Source organism: Aquarana catesbeiana, linkage group LG12 (assembly GCF_042186555.1).
Source record: "Aquarana catesbeiana isolate 2022-GZ linkage group LG12, ASM4218655v1, whole genome shotgun sequence".
Taxonomy (NCBI): Eukaryota; Metazoa; Chordata; class Amphibia; order Anura; family Ranidae; genus Aquarana; species Aquarana catesbeiana.
Genome location: NC_133335.1, coordinates 171,861,549 through 171,881,214, shown reverse-complemented (window position 1 = coordinate 171,881,214; position 19,666 = coordinate 171,861,549). Strand labels below are relative to the sequence as shown.

At 40.4% G+C, this 19,666-nt stretch overlaps 1 protein-coding gene across 5 annotated transcripts in view; it reads left to right on the top strand.

The window, feature by feature from the left end:
- The window catches only part of MGAT5B (alpha-1,6-mannosylglycoprotein 6-beta-N-acetylglucosaminyltransferase B), a 280,078-nt gene that overhangs the window by 174,942 nt on the left and 85,470 nt on the right, over positions 1-19,666 (top strand). For all 5 annotated transcript variants that reach the window (XM_073606206.1, XM_073606208.1, XM_073606207.1 and 2 more), the window contains 6 exons: positions 3,682-3,829; positions 7,912-8,021; positions 9,904-9,977; positions 11,331-11,498; positions 19,176-19,340; positions 19,457-19,626. In XM_073606206.1, coding sequence (XP_073462307.1) covers positions 3,682-3,829; positions 7,912-8,021; positions 9,904-9,977; positions 11,331-11,498; positions 19,176-19,340; positions 19,457-19,626 — 835 coding nt within the window. The remainder of the gene's footprint in view (positions 1-3,681; positions 3,830-7,911; positions 8,022-9,903; positions 9,978-11,330; positions 11,499-19,175; positions 19,341-19,456; positions 19,627-19,666) is intronic.

Genomic DNA, 19,666 nt, shown 5'->3' with positions numbered 1-19,666 from the left:
TATCAGCTGCTCACTGTTTTCTTTCTGTTATAATTTGTGGATTGAATAAAATACCACTTTGGACACTTGAAACCGCAGAATGGGCCCTCTTTAGTTGTAATGTATGTGGGCTATTATGTTCAGATAGCCAGAACCAGAACCTGTGGCTGAATAATCAAACAGTGACTGCATCTGATCTAAATCAGCCAAAATGTGACCTAATCTCTTTTGCTGAGCCCCAGATAGTAGTAAAAACCTAAATAGAAGAGAGCCAGCACTTAACCAATCAACCTCATTTTAATGGGGCCATTTTGGAAGAGCAATGTACAAATATGCAGAGTAAACCTTAACACACCAATGTTTTGGGGCCATGGCGGAACCCTTTTGCAGAGTGACGGACATCTGTCTGTCACCTTGACAAAGTGGTCCGCCGTGGCCCCGAAGTGTTGGTATGTTATGGTTTGTACATTGCTCTTCCAAAATTACCTCATTAAAATCTTGAGGTTGATTGGTTGAATGCTGGCTCTCTCTTCTATTTAGGTTTTTACTACTATCTGGGGCTCAACAAAAGAGATTTAAATCTGCCATACGTGCTCACGTTTTGGCTGATTTAGGCAATTAGATGCAGTCATTGTTCGGCTATTCAGCCATAGGTTCTGGCTATCTGAACATAATAGTCCAGATGCATTTCAACCAAAGCGGGTTGTTGACGGTGACACCACTAGCCACGCACTCCAGACAAAGGAAACAAAAAGGGAGTGGTGCGGATTGGATTTGTTACAAAGCAGTAAAAAACTGACACTCCTTGCTCTACCTGGAACTCCAAAGCTAGGAAAAAAATGATTGGCTTGAAGTTAACTTTAACCTGGTTCCTAACCCCAATCCCGGTGCAAATCTATGAAAAGTGCTATCCATACACATATGGTACAATTTTAGGGGACATTTTGCTGCTGCCATATTACCAAGAACTGGTGCTGAAATACCTTCTTGGAAATATCTATGCTGACCACAGCTGATCCAAAATCTCCAAGCTAGACTTTCATTGCCTTTGGGATGAGTCCACCAAGGTAAGGGCACAATTGCTCCAGAGATTTTATTGAGGCAGGATTGACACTGAAAAGGAGACTTTTTCTGGTGCTTTAGTTAGCTCACTGAGCAGAATATTGTCACTCTGTGTAGAGGATGTAGCTGTGCAACTGGTTAATAAATCTCTCTGGTCCAAACAAGCACTCACACAGCAGATGTTCCCTTAAGGCTTTAGAATTTGAAATGGGTACTGTCATCATTTTCTTTCAGGCAAACATTGCTGCTAGCTAATATTGAGTTTCTGTCATTGCAAATGATCATATTTATATGGTAGGAATATGAAGACACTTCTCTACCCTAAGCATATAATTTCCTGGTCTTCCAGGTCAGAAATGATTATATGAACACCCCCATCTTTCCTTACCTCTCCCCATTCACTTCCTCTGTCAGCATTCCTACACCCTTTCAGTATCTATTCCACCTTAAAGCCTATCTCCGGGGAAAAAACAACAAGCCTTCCTTGCACTTGGGATGCCCCCACACTGCAAGGGTTAAATGCTCATTTTAAGCAGTTTTACTTGCCTGATACTCTTCTCCCCCAGAAGCCGGCGCTCTTCTCTTCTTCCCTACATTCCAGCTTGTGGACTGTGCCTTATGCCGCGTACACACGAGCGGACTTTATGGCAGACTTGGTCCGGCAGACCGGAGTCCGTTGGACAATTCGATCGTGTGTGGGCTCCAGCGGACTTTTTTTTCCCAAAAGTTTGACGGACCTAGAAATAAAACATGTTTCAAATCTTTCCGACGGACTCGAGTCCGGTCGAAAAGTCCGCTCGTCTGTATGCTAGTCTGACGGACAAAAACCGACGCTAGGGCAGATATTGGCTACTGGCTATCAACTTCCTTATTTTAGTCCGGTCATATGTCATCACGTACAAATCTGTCGGACTTTGGTTGATCGTGTGTAGGCAAGTCCGTCAAAGTCGGCCGGACCAAGTCTGCCATAAAGTCCGCTCGTGTGTACGTGGCATTAGCATCCCCACATCCATTGAAGGACTGTGGGCCCTGTATTGTACTTGATGACATCAAAAGACATGTGACCATTGAAGCATAGGGGAGAAATATGGCACACAACACAAGGCAAGGGTGTTTACCTGATCTTTCTCTGCTGCAGTTCCACTTTTATTTAAAGATCAACCACCCACCCCTTCTATGACTAGACAGGGAATAGAGAAATCTCACATTGAAGAGTTCATCTTTCCGTCACTTTGCTCTCTCCTCCTGTCTGGATGTTTCTTGCACTGCAACACACCTGATTGGCTCCTTGTGCTGCTTTACTCTCAATCTGTCTGAGCTCTGCTATAAAGTAGGAGCTCCAAGCCCCCCCCCCCCCCCCAAAAAAAAAAATTAAAGGTCAGCAGCTACAAATACTGTAATATTAGGGCACTTACCTGTCTGGGCTTCCAGCAGTGTCCTCATCCAAGCCGATCCTGCGAACGCCTATCGGGTGCTAGTGCTGCCATCCTGACTAAGGGAAGCTTGCGATGTGCTTTGTGAATGGGTCGCAGTCACACTTCACAGTTCCCAGAAGGTTGCGGAGGAAGGAGGTGAGGGCCTGTCAAAACCAGGTACCCTCTCCCACCTCCCCCTCTAAGGTCCCAAATGTGGCAGCGGAAGGGGGGAGGAGGCAGACAAGCGGAACCTCCCCTTTAGGGTAGAGCTCTACTTTAATTGCGAGGCAAGGGTACCGTGTGTCCCAGGCTGACCATATCTAACAATGTTTCAATGTTAACATTGTTTCTTTTTCAGAGAGGTCTTCTGAAGAGACACGATTATTTTATGTTGACCTATCCACCATGTGATTCTCACAGATGTTTTATGTTATCTTCTTATCTATGCAATCTTGCATCCAAATGGATTTTCAATGTCATTCTAATTATGGTGAACAAATAAAAAAATGACATCTATGAGTTTAAACAATGACAATAATTTGGCATACATCTCAGCTGAAAACAGTTCTTCTCACAGATCACTTTATCTTTCTTAATCCAATTTATAAAAAAGACCTCAACCGAGGACTTATTGAACGCTACATTACAGGGTACATCTAGGAATGTTAATTCTATACCCTTAAAAAGAAGGTTCTTTTTAACCCCTTCCCCGCCCTTTGAGTTTTAACGGGAGGCGAAGGTGGTGTCCCAATCACATGATTGCTATGATTGGCTCTCATAGTGGTCAAATAGTTGGGAGCCTGTCCCGCAGTCTCAAGATCACAAGGACCAAGAGCTGTTAGTGTGCCGGGAGCACGCAGTGAGCACACTCTCTCAGCCCAGAAACTTGGACCCCTATTGACACATATGTGCGATGACTGGGCATTACGGCCCATCCACCCTGCCACTGCATTATGGCAGCAAGAAGAGGTAAGATTCACAATGCCCATTATAATCTTCATTAAAGCAATTATTGAACATTTTCACATAATAGAGGTCAGACTGGAAGGTAGATACCACACTCTTGGTTTTAGCACTGTATTATTCAGTTACAAAGTTATCAACCTGAGTGAGTACCACATTTAATCTTTGAATTTAAAGCATACATTTAGTGAAATGTTTATTTTTATCATTGCACTTGCCCCATTTATGTTTTTAAAGATGTTGGTGCTCTTTTTTTTTACAGTTCTAGGCTTGGGAGAGTCAAGAGGAGTTCTGAGGAGGATGAATGACATCTTGGAGACCCTGGTGAGGAGGATGGACATCTTAGCACGACTAGAAAATGCTAGTGAGTCTCGAAGGGCAGAAGACAGCGGGCACTTCACTTTGGACAGGTCTGTAATCCCATCACTAGTTCACCATGTATTAAATTCTTACAAACATCAGTTCACCATATTTCTAGTTTTTATTTAGTTCCTCATGCTATAATGGAAATGGTGGAAGATCAGAAATTTTCGAGAGAACAACTAGAAGATATACACAGAATCTGACATCATGTCAGTGACAATGTGCAGTGATTGTGTCCTAGTCCTGACAGTTTTGTGCCATACTATGGAATGCTGAATTTTATGGCATAGCAGCAAAGCATGCTGGGGCTTGTCTAGACTCATTTACTTTATAGACAAAAAATGATTGTAAGTTTTGCACTCTAAAGGCAGACCATTCTAAAAATATGATATTTTTACACAAGATTTTGAAGTAAGCTGTCTACCTCCATTTGCTTGATGTTCTAGAATTCTATATCGACAGCAAGAAAAAAAATGAATGCCCTATAACATCATTTATACTAACTTCATCTCCTCTGATAAAGAGCGACTGTGGTACAAACATGTGGTTTACCATAAATCCTAGACAAGTAAACTCATTAAAACAAGTGCTTCTCATCTGTAAAAGCAGAATGGAACTGTTGTGCAATCAGCATATTTTGTGTTGGATGTATATGTTCAGCTAATGAAAGCAGATACAGTATTTCCAGATTCTTAGAGCAATCAGAAGAACCATATGAGACAAATTCCATGCAACTCTCCTAATCTAACTCTGAAAAGAAAAATGTTTATATTGAAGGAAGGTTTAGGTAATCCTAGAGACTGCAAATGGAAGATCCAAACTGATTGTGGGAGCAACACTGGAGAAATAGCCATTTCAACATTTTGTAAGGCCTTGTGTACATGGGCAGCCAAGGGGTGGTAAAAACAGGAGGTTGAGCCACAAGTTAACATGGCCAGTGGCTCCTTTAGGAGCTGAAACTGTGATAGTCTCATTTTCGTTTTGTAGCTGTAACTTAAAGTGATTCCAAAGCTCCAATTTTTTTCTTAAATAATAAACATGTCATACTTACCTGCTGTGTGCAATGGCTTTGCACTGAGCAGCCCCAAACCTCAACTACAGAAAAAAAAGATAAAAAAATATATGTATATATGTACAAATAAAATAACAAGTCCACATGAAATTTTTAGAAGGCAAATGTAAAAAACACCATCATTTTTTGCCTTCTTCATAAGCTTTAACGCATTATGACAAAGTGGTGAAATTTTGACAAAATCTCTGGAATTTTACTGAAATTTCTGCAAAATAGCTTGCAGATTTTCTCCCAAATAAAAAATACAATTGTACATAATGGCATATTAGAATCTGTCGATATTCAATGTAAAACTATATCAGTCAGGTATATTAATGGGGTTGATGTCTAATATTGCGCCTTGCCTGGTTCTTCCACCACCCCCACCCCTCCACACTCCTTCAGCGTTTTAATGACATTTTTTTATTTTTACTTTGCTGCCCCCAAGCCCCTGACTGCTTCCTACCTGATGTTATGCTTGTTTTCCCTATGTGGTCCAGCTTTGAGCTGCACAGTCTTTCATCTAAAAATGTCTGTTTCATACTGCACATGCGCTCTGTTGCCCCATTCATTTCAATGTGAAAGCCATACTCGTGGTGTCCTCTAGTGGCCACTGTATGGTTTCTCCATAAGAATTAATGTAGCCGTGGTACACATACACTGTACAAAGCAGCTATTCTCAGAAGAAAGTCTGTCCAACATGGAGCTGGACTGCAAAGTAGAGATCGTTGAATTGGAAATGAGTATAGGAACAGGTAATGTAACACTCAAGGGGTTGGGAGTAACTAAGAGTTGTCCTTTAAAGTGTTACTAAACCCAGGACCCTGCATTCACTATATCTGGTCTTCCACAGTACACGGAACATGGGAATGCAATTAGTTTAGTAAATATAAACTGCTAAATGCCTTTTCTCATCAGCAGTATATAGCAGTCTTATGGCTTCTATCAGTGGCTGGGTAAAGCTTGTAGGAAGAGTTTTGATTCTCCTCTGGCTGTCCTATGAGGCTGCATGACCCCTGACCCTCTGTCTGGACAGTGCTGATTGGCTCTTTGCTGATCACATGCACCCTCCCAAAAGCAATACATACCAAACTAAGCATGTGCAGAGTGCCTCTAAGGTTCTGTACTATCTGCAGACGGAATAGGGACAGTAAAAAAAGAGGATCAGAAGACAAAATCAGTCTTTTTACACAATGCGGAGGATTAACCCCTTAGGTTCCACAGTGAGTATACCAAGCATGCTTTACTGCGTATACATGCTAATTTTACTGTTGTGGGTTTAGTAACACTTTAAGTCGAAAAGTCATATTGTACAGTCCCATAGTTGGTCCACAATATAGGTCAACTTTGGTGTAATATGTGTAGTAAAAGTGAAACAATGTGGCGCTAAAAACGTGATGTCCGTTATCGGGCAAAACCAACCAGAATGATCGTCCGGAGGTCAACTGCACAATAAAGCTTTATTGAAAAAAACTCAACTGAATGAGTATAAGAAGTTGTGGATAAAGTGTATCTAAATATATATATATATATATATATATATATATATATATATATATATATATATAGGCCGACGCGTTTCATCTGCAAGGACTTCAACTGGGGTAGTCCAGTTGAAGTCTATGCGGACGAAACGCGTCGGATCCAATATGCTTGCTGAGACACGATTTTTTTTAAGTGCTTTTTATACTGTCAGTCTGTACCTGGTCCCTGTTTGTTTGGGAGTCAGAGAATTTTACTATAAATTTTATTAAACGTCTTCTTGAAGCGGATTCACACTATGTGGAGGAATTTTTTTTCATTTTTCCTTTTGAGGGACATATCCCTTATGTGAAGACCTGCAACTGGAGCTCACAAATCACCACATAGCTGTTTGCATCATGGAGATCCCAAGGCTGTGAAATTCCGATTGGGACAATCGTGAGTAATTACCACAACTCTTCCTCGATCCTGGATACAGTTCCGCATCCATCTTCTCTGGGACAACCATCCCTATATGACCTCTATATAAGCCTGTCTGACTCTCAGCCTTCGGCTAGTAAGTCCACCTATTCCGGTAAGGGTATTCTAACCTTTCCACACAACTACTAGATATCCCTGTGCCATGCTACTTCAAGGTTCATCCTAGCCACTGTAGATCGAAGGGATTTATCTCACTGAAGGCATTGAAGTTGCTTCCTTATCAGCACTTGATATACGCTCTATAGAACATTTGTTGAACACTTTATACTTTTGATGTGTTGGGAATACACCACGTTCATTTTTTCTTTGGAATTAGCACTCACTGTAGTTACACCATTATTATTGTTCACATGAAGGCATTCTACGTGAAGGTATCACCTTTGTTGTCACTTCTTCTTATATATCCCTTTTATGAGTGTATACACCTATGTTTGCTGTTACTTTCTGTATATACCTTTTAGGAGTGTACACACCTACGTTTTAATAGTTTATGACTATGGGGAGTTATTTTACCTACCTTTTGCGATTTAGTAGTGAATTGCACTAGTTACCGATTTTATGCACTAATATTTGTTATGTCCAATATAGGTGGACACCTTGCCCCTTGCCTATATATATATATATATATATATATATATATATATATATATATATATATATTTAGATACACTTTTCATATCCACAACTTCTTATACTCATTCAGTTGAGTTCTGTTGCAATAAAGCTTTATTGTGCAGTTGACCTTCGGACGATCATTCTGGTTGGTTTTGCCCGATAACGGACATCACGTTTTTAGCGCCACATTGTTTCACTTTTATTTTTCACAATTGGTCTATTTGTTATGTTGGCTGCTTTTCATATTTAGTTGGCGCAATGTTTATAATATAATATGTGTAGTAGCCTTTTCCAACCAATCAAAATTAATCTCTGACTGCAGTAAACTGAAATCGGATTGCTGTTGGTTACTTTCCTTTACGCAATTAGTCTTTGTTTTCATCTTCCATGATCGTTGCTTTCTATGTTATGAAAAAAAATATCTTTTATGTCTGTATGTTCAGGAAAGCTAACGTGCATTACTGCCTATCTTGTGTGTCACTGGAAGTGTGTGTCTTGCAGTTTGCAGCCAGGCAGTCTAATGGAGAAGATTCAAGCAATTGCTCAGAATGTTTCTGACATTGCAGTCAAAGTGGATCAGATCCTGCGGAACAGCCTCCTAAGAGGAAAAGGTGAGACCGAGTACTGCTAGATAACCTAATTGAGATCACGGGGTTCATTTTCTAAAGGAGTAGGGATTTTCTCTTAGCAAAATGACTTCTTGCTTGGTTTATTGTGTAAAGTAAACCTGTATTTACTTCAATACTTCAGTCATATACATAATAGATTGGCGTTTTTTTTTTTTTTTTTAATTCCTGTACACATGATTGGTAAAAAGAGCATCACTTTACTTACAAAGCTAAATCAAACTATACCTAAACCCTAACTAGCAATGCAAGCAACTAAATTCATTTGTTAACAAAAGTCATGGGCCATGCATGGTTTTGCAGCTCTTTACTCCACGTCAAAGCAGTGTGCAATACAGAAGCTGAAGGCCATGCAATAGTTTGATCACACCTACCTGCCAGCACACTGCCAACCAGCAGTCCACAGGCTCTAGGCTGACAGTTCTCTTCTTGCAGAGTAGTGATGAGCTTGGGTTCAGCCTTGGGCTTCCAAACCCAAGTTATTCAGAACCCAGGAGTTGGATATCATTGCTGTGCCAATAAGCTGTGGTGGGAGATTTTCATGCACAAAGGGGCAGGAATGCTTGTGATGCCATTGATCTAATTTGGATACATGGCCATATTATGTTTATGTCATTGACCCAGTATGGGCACATGACCATATTAGGTCAATATCATTGATCCAATATGGGCAACATGGCCATATTAGGTTAATGTCTTTGAGCCGGTATGGACACATGGCCATATTAAGCCAATGTCATTGCCCTAATATGGCCACATGACAATATTAGGTCAATGTCATTGACCCAATATGGGCACATGGCTACATTAGGTTACTGTCATTGACCCAATATGGGCACATGGCTACATTGTCATTGACCCAATATGGGCACAAGGCCATATTAGGTCAACGCCAATGGCCTAAAATGGCCCCATGGCAATATTAGGTCAATGTCATTGACTTGATATTGCCACATGGCCATATTAGATTAATAATGTAACGGGCATCCCACCCTGCAGCTGCACATATACAAAGGGGTTCTCCAGAACTTCCAGCAGCAGCTCAATGTTCCAGCTTGACAGCTAAGTTCCGGCTTGGCACTAAACTCGGTTTGTCTGATTGAAGATCATTCCTACTGCAGAGGCACAGGCTTTGTCAATGTTGCCAACCTAGGACCAACCTAGGACAGGAACAATGGGTCAAAAATGCTAAAAGCTTGCAGAGATAGATCATCTTATCAACAAAGAGTAGGCTACCAGGATTTTAATTACATTTTTTTAGATTACTTACACATTATTTTTTACAAAAAGGCTGTTATTTTACCAAAGGAGAAAATCATTTCAACATCCCTATAAAACCACATTTCTGGTTTGTGAACATTGCTCTTTGTAAGTTAATTTATTTTTAGAGTTGAAGTACTAATCACATGGGCAGTTTAGATACACATTTGTCCTAAGACCAGCAAATAGATTTCACAGTTATATAGTTGACCAGGCCTGTGATAAAGGTGAAGCCACACTGGGGCTTCATGATATTTCATTGATTGTTCTAGACTTCTGTTCCCCTCTTGTTCTTACAATCCTTTTGAGTGTAGACAGTTGGGAATTGCTCTGGGATGATTTCTCACATTGGCTGAATCTTACTTTATGACCTCTAGAACTTAGCTGCAGCTCATATCAGAGTTCTGGTGGCCAAGGATAACATAAGCTACGAGCAGCTGCTCCAAGCTAAGTGCCTCGTTATATTGGCAATCTCCATTGAATAAATGGGTTTTATGACTAATCTGTTACTTTTATGTTTAGGATCAGTGGGGGGAATATACCGTATGTCTTGGAGTGTAATGACATTGCTGTAACATGTGTTGTGCTAGTAAATATTTGTTTTTAGTGCTTGAAGGTCAGAGGGATCTTTGTGACATCCCAAGAGACCCTAGATACCCAGACTGCTCTGGAAAAGTGGAGGTATGTTTTGTTTTTTCTTTAGTTTTATATCTGATTCAATAATATGCCATCAAATCACTAAGGAGCTCCCATTCACATCACACATTGTGCAATATCGTGCATATAAAGCATTTGTGCATTATGGCTTACATGCTTGTGTACGCTGCACCACTTTGTTAAAATACATTGCAGTGTTTGCTTTTTTTTACTTGTATGTGATTCTTATGTGCTGCATAAAATGCAACATGTCCTACATTAATTCAGATACCACCAACTCAGTGTGTTGGTGTATACTGAGCCATAAGACATAAGGAAACATTTCTTGTTCCTGTGTTTTGCGCAATGCAACCCAACTCTGCTGGTGTGGATGAGCCCTTAACTAAAGCTAAACAGTAATGTATATACAGTAAATGTATAGATATCTATATCTAGATATCTATCTCTATCATGTGTTTAACAGCACAAAGATTTGGAATTTTCTTCAGCCACTCTTGTGATTCACACAAGTTATATAACATTAGCCTTATTATACAACCTTCCTGTTTCATTACATGTAGCAGTATTTTAACATACTTTGAATAATATTTACATTATTGTATAACTGAGCTCAGGACAGGGCCAACATAAAAGCAGCAGAGGTGTCCACCTTGGGTACTGCAGTGGTAGGGGTGCATCTGGGAACAAGGGACATTTTTCCTGGAGCTTGGCTGTCATGACAGCTGGGCCATGGTATGTGCATCAAAGGTGCTGAAAGAGGCTCCTGTGTGAATTAGGCCTGCCAACATTGTTTGCAGGCTTTATTCATAAATACATTGTTTGTATATTGTCTTTATTATCTGTATATAAACAATTTTGTTTTTGTTGTGCAGCATTAAAAAAAAAAAGTCTAGTTTGTAAAAAATCTTCACCACATTTTGTAGCAGAACTATAGCTTTAGTGCCTATATAAAAGGGACACATGGCAGACTACAATTTGCACTTGTGATGAATTATAAACTATCTTAGTTCCCAAATAGAAGAACAAATTGACATGTATAATGTTAATGGGAATGTTGCTCTGTTTTACAATGATCATTATGACTAAATTCTAATGGTTTAAGCACACCACAACAAACCAACCACACTTGTCACCATCACAGTCACCATCTGACACATGCTTTCATTGATCAAAAGGTGGCAACCCTAAAGCAAAGAGCACCTGTCCTTTCTGCATGGTCCTGGCCAATGTACATGCAGACGTGCAAGCATATTTTGTCTCAACTCAGGGAGGGGTACACTTTGGCCTCTCTGCCATGGATGCCAGAGGACCTTGTCCCGGCACAGACTTGGGTGTTATATTAGCCTAGAGTTACAATTGTGATAATATCTGTTTCAGTGGATGAGGTCTCGCTGGACGTCAGACCCGTGTTACGCCTTCTATGGAGTGGATGGGACAGAGTGCTCCTTCCTAATGTATCTTAGTGAGGTGGAATGGTTCTGCCCAGTGCTGCCCTGGAGGAATCAGTCTCTTGGTTCCTTTTACAAACCCCATCCTAAAAAGCAGGTATGTTATTAGACTGGTCTTGGAAGAAACCCCATTGTAACCCCAACTGAACATAATGTTCCTAAATGTTTACTTTTATTAAGTCTGCCATGGATTCCTTGTTCTTTTCCTCCAGTAAGTTTGAGTTACCTAGTGATCCTGCCACTAGCCTTTGCTTCCTGAATCATCATGACTTTGAAAATTAGAGGGTGGAATGGCTTACATATATGGGTACTACTTTACAATATGAGGGGGTTATCTATCAACACAGAGGATGCTTTGCCAAATTTGATGGGGTTTGGGGAGGCTGGCTTGACATTCCTGGTTTTGCTCCGGTTGATCTATTCATGAACAGAATATTGGGGTAGGTTGACATTTGCAATATTGATTTTATATTCACAGTCAAGGTATAATAGGTAGCTGTTAACATGCTGTGGGACCATTCTCGTACCTGCTCTTTACGACCCACTGGTGGGGCCCTCGGATTTAACACTAAAGGGCTCGGATTTTCCTCAGGCGATATAGTGCTGGACATTGTAATTGTATTAGTCTACTTTTCTATGACTTGATGTACTGGATGCTATGTTTTGAGAATTTGTGGAACCTGTATGCTTGCAAATATTCAATAAAAGTTCTTTCTGAAAAAAAAGAGAAAATCAGAGGGTGCTTATGGGTTTACCATTTTCATTAGTTTCAGTGCTTCCCCAACATTCAGCATTCTGTACATTATAGTATTGTGCCTGCAATCACACCTCCCAGCCTGCCCCAGCTGTGGATTGACAGCAGCTCCTGTAAAAAATATCACTGTCGATATAGCAAGATTCTGTGGAGGGGTGGAGTCACTAGAGTGGGGTGGGGTGTGCATCTCCGCTACATCCCATGGAGTTGGTGTGAGAGAAGTCTACTTATTGGTCATATGACCATGAATAAAACAGAAAAACCTTCAGAAAAAGGTGTAGAGGAGAATGCTTTAGGTTTAGAGCAGGGGTCTCCAAACTTTCTAAGGGCCAGTTTAGTGTCCTTCAGACTTTAGGGCAGGCGGACTGTGGCCAGTGGAAACAGAAAATGCTCCAGCATCAGTGGAAGTAGGCAATGTCTCAGGCTTGGTGGTCAGTGGGAATACAAAATTATATAGTGCCTGTGGTCATTAGGAGGGGGAATAGTGGCTCAACATTGGCATTAGTGGAAGGAATAGTGCCCCACTGTTTGTGTCAGTAGGAAAAATAATGCCCCATCATTGGTGTCAGTAGGAGGAATAGTGCCCGAAGGGTCAGATAAGAGCAAGCAAAGGGCCATATCCATCCCCTGGACCACAGTTTGGAGATCAGTGGTTTGGAACATTATTTCAGTTTTAGTGTCTTAGCAATGTTGATGTGTAGTTGTAGTGTATTGTTGACTATCATTTCAAGACATTACAGATACTTTAACTCCCACAGAACAACTGTGCAATGTAAAGTTAAAGCATATTGAACACTTTTTAAGCAGTTACAGCAACAGTTTTTTTTTCCCTTTTGGAATAAAAGTTATGCATAAGTCTTGGTTCACATCTGTGCGTGCTGCATATAAGGCAGCCCATTCATTTCAGTGGGCTGCCCTACCCATAAGAAACACCGGAAAAGAAGTCTCCAGCCCTTTTTTTAAAATTGAGCAACTGCAAAAATGCATGCAGATGCATGGGGGTGCGTCTTATAGAGTGCAGCGTGTTTCTCTGCACGTCTGATTTTGCACGCAAAAATAAAATGTAAAGATGTAACCAAAGCTAAATGAATAAAAGCTGACCATTGGAAGTACCCGTGTCAGTGGTAAATGGTTGATCTCAACACTCTAAGTGCCATTTTAGCAGGACTACTTGGTTTGTTGAAGGAAGCTGAAAAATAACAAACTTGCTGGCTGGATCACCAGGTGAAAATAAAGCAAAGAAAACAAATGCAGCCACCACATCTAAGAACTGGTAATCTACATTATGTAACATTTTTGCTTTTGAGTTTAGTTATACTTTAAGCTTCAAGACCAAAGTATTTATCATCATTAAGCAGTGTGTTAAGTATATTACGCCGCGACCATGGAAACCTTTTCATTTAGTTCTCATTAATGGCATGTCCTCAAAGGCCTCCTACACCTCAGTAAAACAGCACATTAAACAGTTGTAACAGTCAAAGTGAATGTTTCTTCTAAGCATCTACAAATGAAATTCATTTTATGTCTTTAGTTATTCTAGCGACAGTATAACAATGTCAAATGACTTCTTCTTGGTATAGATGCTGATCCATAGACTACTTCATCATTATTATGCTATATTACACAGAAAGTAAAGCATTGCTTGTGTAGTTGTTGACTTATTTTTTAGATTAAAACAAATATATTGCCAAAGCCAACATGTTCAAAACTTTGCAACTTGCTAAGGAGAGCTTTAATCCTCACCTCTACCTCTACCTGCGCCACTGGTTGCTGCTGTATTGCAGAGGAACCACAGCTTGAAGAGTGTTGGTGTAGTACGAAAAAAAAAAATGCTGCTTGAAACATATTAGGGCCATCTCTGTACTCAGTGGTTTCTACTTCTAGCCCCTGTGTCAATACTATGTCATGACATAGACACAAGCGGGAGGAACCACCATGCATATCAGAGGACCAGGAAACCAATGCTCCCAGAAATGTCAGATTCAACGATTCTTTAAGTGGCAATTACTATGCAATACAGTAGTAATCATCATCAGCAAAGGCAGCAGGACAGGTAATAAAAATATTCTTTGTAGGTGGCATATTATTGACTGCTTTGATTTTAGCAACTTAGTCACTTTAAAAATACAGAGGGGAAGTAGGAGGTATATGTCACCTTGTTTCCTTTTAAGCTCTGTAATCTATGATCTTCTATTCAGTTTAATTCAGAACCAGGGCTATTCACAATGTAGCAGTAAGCAAGCTTGGTTAAAACCTGGAGAAATAGCTTTATTTTTGCTGGCTGCAATTGGTAAATATATAATAGTCACATACAGTGTTTCATACTTGCAAAAAATATTTTCGAACATTGTATTTTTTAGTCCTTAAAAGAGAAGTATGGGTTTGTTGTTTTAACCCATTATACTTACCTAGGTGGATGCTGCATCTGTCACCCGTTGCCTCTGCACTGAGAACCGAGCGATCGAACATCGCCGTCGGCTCGGTTCTCTCAGCTCCCCAAGCAGAGAGCTTCTGCCTGTCAGTCAGCGGCTCTCCGCTCTGCCCCCAAGCTGAGCTGTGGAGGGGCGGGGAGCGGCCGTCTCAGTCTTTCAGCGGCTCGCTGAGAGGCTGAGACAGGCATCAGTTAAGGCACCTGATGGATCCAGACTTTATTGTCGTGATGACGTTGTGCCTGGACTGATTCCAGTGACGTCAGACCGCTCTCTGCTGAAAACGGGTCACAGGAGTGCAGAACGATTTGCACTCGTGTGACCCAGAGGAGAAGCCCAGCCAAACGAGCTCAGGCTGGACTTCTCCTTTAACATGATAATGAAAGACAATTATGCACAAACACTATACATTCCCTTTAAATGGACAATGTGTGTGAGGAGAATAGTTGACACGAGGACAACAAAATCTATGAAAAATAAGTACATTAAATGGGCTGGCAAGTTTTAGCTGGTTCAGACACTACACTGGAAAACCTGCACCACATTTGCATCATTGATCCTGTTAGTTCAGAATGCTAAAAATTGTTTACTTATGCAGGGCTATGAAAGACTTTTTATCAGACATGAGTTGTTTGGAAAATCGGCACACTCAGTTGCACCAAACAGAAAATTCTCCATGTATCTCTTGAGCCGGAGTTTGCATTTGACACATAGGTTTTACTTACAGATCATTTACTATGCACATTTATGAAAGCCATTGCTAAGTTCTCATTCTATAAATGCTAGTTGCCTGACTGTAATAATGACCCTCTTTCAATACCTCGACTCACTAACTTAGAATAAGTATGCCAACGACTGCTGACTACACTCTGACTTTTCTCATCTGCATACTTATTAATGTTGGAGGGTCAGCATAATGGCCAGGCGTTTTCAGAAGCCAACAATAAAAGCCCTAATATGTATCCTAGGAAAGCTTTGTGGTGAGACTTTGGTCCACTCTATAAAGCCCAGCTCCCCTCCCAGGAGGACTCCATCCCCTTTTTGAAGCTCCTGACAGCAGAACATTATGAATTTTTTAGTTTGTTTTTTTTTTTTTTTTCTTACCTTGTTCTAGTGACTTTAGCTCTTGATGTGATGTGTGAAGTACTCTTCTCCCTCCTCTGATCATCTCCCACCAATGTGCAGTCCTGAACAATGCAGAGACGTCATCTCAGAGTTTGAAGTCCACTTTCTCTGAAAAAAAACATAGGTCATTACTACAGAAGCTATTTTGTAGTTTAATGTTTTTAAGAATAAAATGGAAAAAGACATATATGAGAGTCGACCAGGCTGCACACCCCAAAAGTATACAGAAGATGGAAGTTTCCCCGGGGGGCGGGGGGGGGGGGGGGTGGCGCCAAAATCTTAGAGAAGAGTAATTAGTTAAAAGTATTTTATTCAAGCAAAGGATGAATTCAATTATGCAATAAGATTTGAGATAAAAATTATGGTTAGCGACACAAACAACATAAACCATCACCAATGGTAAACAGTACACCAAGGAGAACATGGTTTGTAAATACATTGTGACATTACTGTCCACATGAATACCCCGATGCATTTCGACCCTTTCATTTCTGGTGTTCAGGGGATTTTTAATTCTAGGAAATATATCAGGAAATTCTAATTTTAGACAACATTGTTAACAGTCTGTACATCTCCATATGTACGGTGATATATTTACCATTACGAAGATGGAAAGGTGAGAATGTATCGCACAAACAGGATTACTAAAAACAGCTGCACATTACTTCTATGCCACGCACCTCATTAAAATTCATTACCCATTTATCCTTATACACCCCACCTCACTACCTTGCACAGTGACTAATTAGGTGATATCATCACTTCTTATTTCTTCATATGAATGGCAATACTAATTAATCTCTATATAAACCATTTAAATGAACATATAAAATAAAATGAATGAGTAATAGCAGCCCATATAATGAAGAAGACCAGAAATTAAAGGGTCGAAATGCATTGGGGTAATGTCATAATGTATTTACAAACCATGTTCTCCTTGGTGTACTGTTTGCCATTGGTGATGGCTTATGTTTGTGTCGCTAACCATAATTTTTATCTCAAATTGTATTGTATAATTTAATTTATCCTTTGCTTGAATAAAAGACTTTTAACTAATTACTCTTCTCTAAGATTTTGCTGCTAAACCCCCCCCCCCCCCCCCCCCCCCCGGGGAAACTCTTTCATTTTCTCAATCTTTTTAAGAATGACCCTTCTGTTTTGAGATTTTCAGTACTATCAAAAAATCACACATTGCTTCCATTTGACATATGACCAGTGACATACTATGACATATGACATACATCCATACAACCTGGGGAAGTTCTTTACACTCCATGAAGGTCTATATATGAAAAATGTGCTTTTCAGATTTCTCGGCAATCACGTGGAAGTCACAAACAGTACCCGTATTGTTTGTAATATGTGTGAAATGTCAGTTTCTACTTGCCTTTCGTAGAGCTATTATAGAATTCCCTAACATTCAATCATAAGAGAAAAAAAATGCTGAACCTCCCAAACAAGGAATGAACCTGCAATATTGTACAATGTGCAGAGATCTCATATTTCCCCCTTCTGGTCAAATATTCTTAGCCTTATGCCGCGTACACACGAGCGGACTTTCCATCAGAGTAGACTCTGACGGTCTTTCCAACAGAGTTCTGCCGAAACGGACTTGCCTACACACGTTCACACCAAAGTTCGATCGTTTAGAACGCGATGACGTACAATGGGACTAGAAAAGGGAAGTTCAATAGCCAGTAGCCAATAGCTGCCTTTGCGTCGTTTTTGGTCCATTGGATTAGCATACAGACAAACGGTTTGCTCGATAGGAACTGAGTCTGTCGGAAAGATTTGAAACATGTTCTATTTCTAGGTCCGTCAGAATTTTCTAAAGAAAAGAAAAGGTCCGATGAAGCCCACACGCGATTGGAATGTCCGACGGAATGATTACGTCGGACCTTTTCTGCCGGAAAGTCCGGTCGTGTGTACGCGGCATTAGTGTTAGCCTATTCTAGTCTCTATTGGTTGAATGTTCTTTAAAGTTATTGTAAACCTCAGACATGAAATATAAACAAAGCATATCCTTCTGTACTGTGTATGTGCTCTACCCAAAGCACTGAGTGTGATTTCTCTCTGCTGCCTGCCTCCTTCCTCTGCTATCAACATAAATCACTTCTGACAGGTTTTCCCCACAGCAAGAGATAAAAGGTGAGGAAAAGAGAGCTTTAGCACACAGCCTGTGACTCATATCCTTAGCTTTGCATGTTCTCTGTTTACTGCAAGAACTGAGGAAAAATCCTTTGATCTGTGTGTTTTTAGAACGATCTACAAAAGAGATGAATGCACATAAGAAGGTAAAACTTATGTAGGAGGTTTTGCTTAATCTCTGTGTATTACCTGAGGCTAGTTACTTCACTGGGTATATGTGAGGGTTTTTAACCACTTTAACGCTTCTTGACAAATGTTCTTAAGCCTTTTGGTGTCAAATGTTAGAGAAACTGACATTTTGCACATATTACAAACATTGCGTGTATTATTTGTGACTTTCGTGTTAATGCTAAAACGCTGGCAAAGCAATTTTTTTTTTTTTTTTTTTATAAATTTTTATTAGGGATTTTCAAACTTCTGTGCATACATCATAAGTACACATATAAAGGGCAACTCGGAAGGTACAAAATGTCAGAGTGTGGAATTGATATAGTTTACCTGGAGGGGATTATACAACAAATGCTTTTCTTGCAAGTGTAGACAGGAACATTTTCTGACTGGCTCTTTTTATTCTGAATATATTATTTTATACTGAGCTGTTGGCAATAAAGATGAGAGCAGACTGCTGGAACACTTAAATTTCTCAGATATGATAAGACAGTTGTATATTGTAGCCTAATGTACACTACCCATATTTAAAATTCTTTGGTCTGAAAGCAGCAAGCAGTCATGACCTATAAAGTTCTGTGAATAAAACATAATTTTAACCCCTTGCCCTCGGCTGACTACAATGGAAATTTGACTTGTCAAGTGTCCAAAATGCCATCATCAGCATAGCACACTAGTGCATTTATTATGGACGTATCCCCAATTCATGGCCTTCTGGCATCATGTTTGGTTTTATGTCACTCCTTTCTGGGCATTCTAAAGATCCTACTCCACACGTAGCTCTTTTTCATTTTCTCCCTTTCGCTAGCCCTGATTCAGCCTCTGCCTCCACCAAGTTCAAGCTACTTTGTATTCTGGCAGCCAAGAAATGCATCTTAGGAAATTGGCTCCTCCTGGCCCATGTGACCATTAAAGACCCAACAAAATATTACAAAATTGTACAATTATAGACAAAACTTAAGCCTCCACACATCAGGAAAACCCATGCAAAACATTTTCTCTATATCGCCTCCTCTTCTAAAACATACCCTCTCACACCAGAAATCTTCAAAGACTCCTCAACCCCTTTTAGCTTTCCGTATGCCATGGTCCTAATTAGTTGCAACATTTGTGCACCTCTCAGTGTTTGTCATTTGTTGCTTTTTCTTAGGCTGCTTTTCGCACTGAACTCTCATCTCTTTTGGATCTAATGGGAACTGGAAAGGAGTCTCTTATATTCATGAAGAAGAGGCTAAGGAGGCTGGAGGCTCAGTGGCTGTTGGCTGCCCGGAGGTTGGAGGCCAAGATTCAGAGCACACCTAATGAGCAGAAACAGGTTTCAAGACCTCTTATTTCAGTTTATCATGCTATAGTCATGTCATCTGTTAATTGTCCACCTGTTTTCAAGTCTTCCACTGACCTGTCCTTTACCAATTTTCCATATCTCTCCAGATCCTGGTCCACATTGGTTTTCTGACAGAGGAGTCTGGTGACGTGTTCAGTCCTAGGGTGCTGAAAGGTGGACCCCTGGGTGAGATGGTGCAGTGGGCAGATGTCCTTGCAGCTCTGTATGTGTTGGGTCACAGTCTAAAAATAACAGTGTCTGTGAAAGAGCTCCAGAGGTGAGGATAGTGACAGCACTGTTGACTTTGCTACATGATG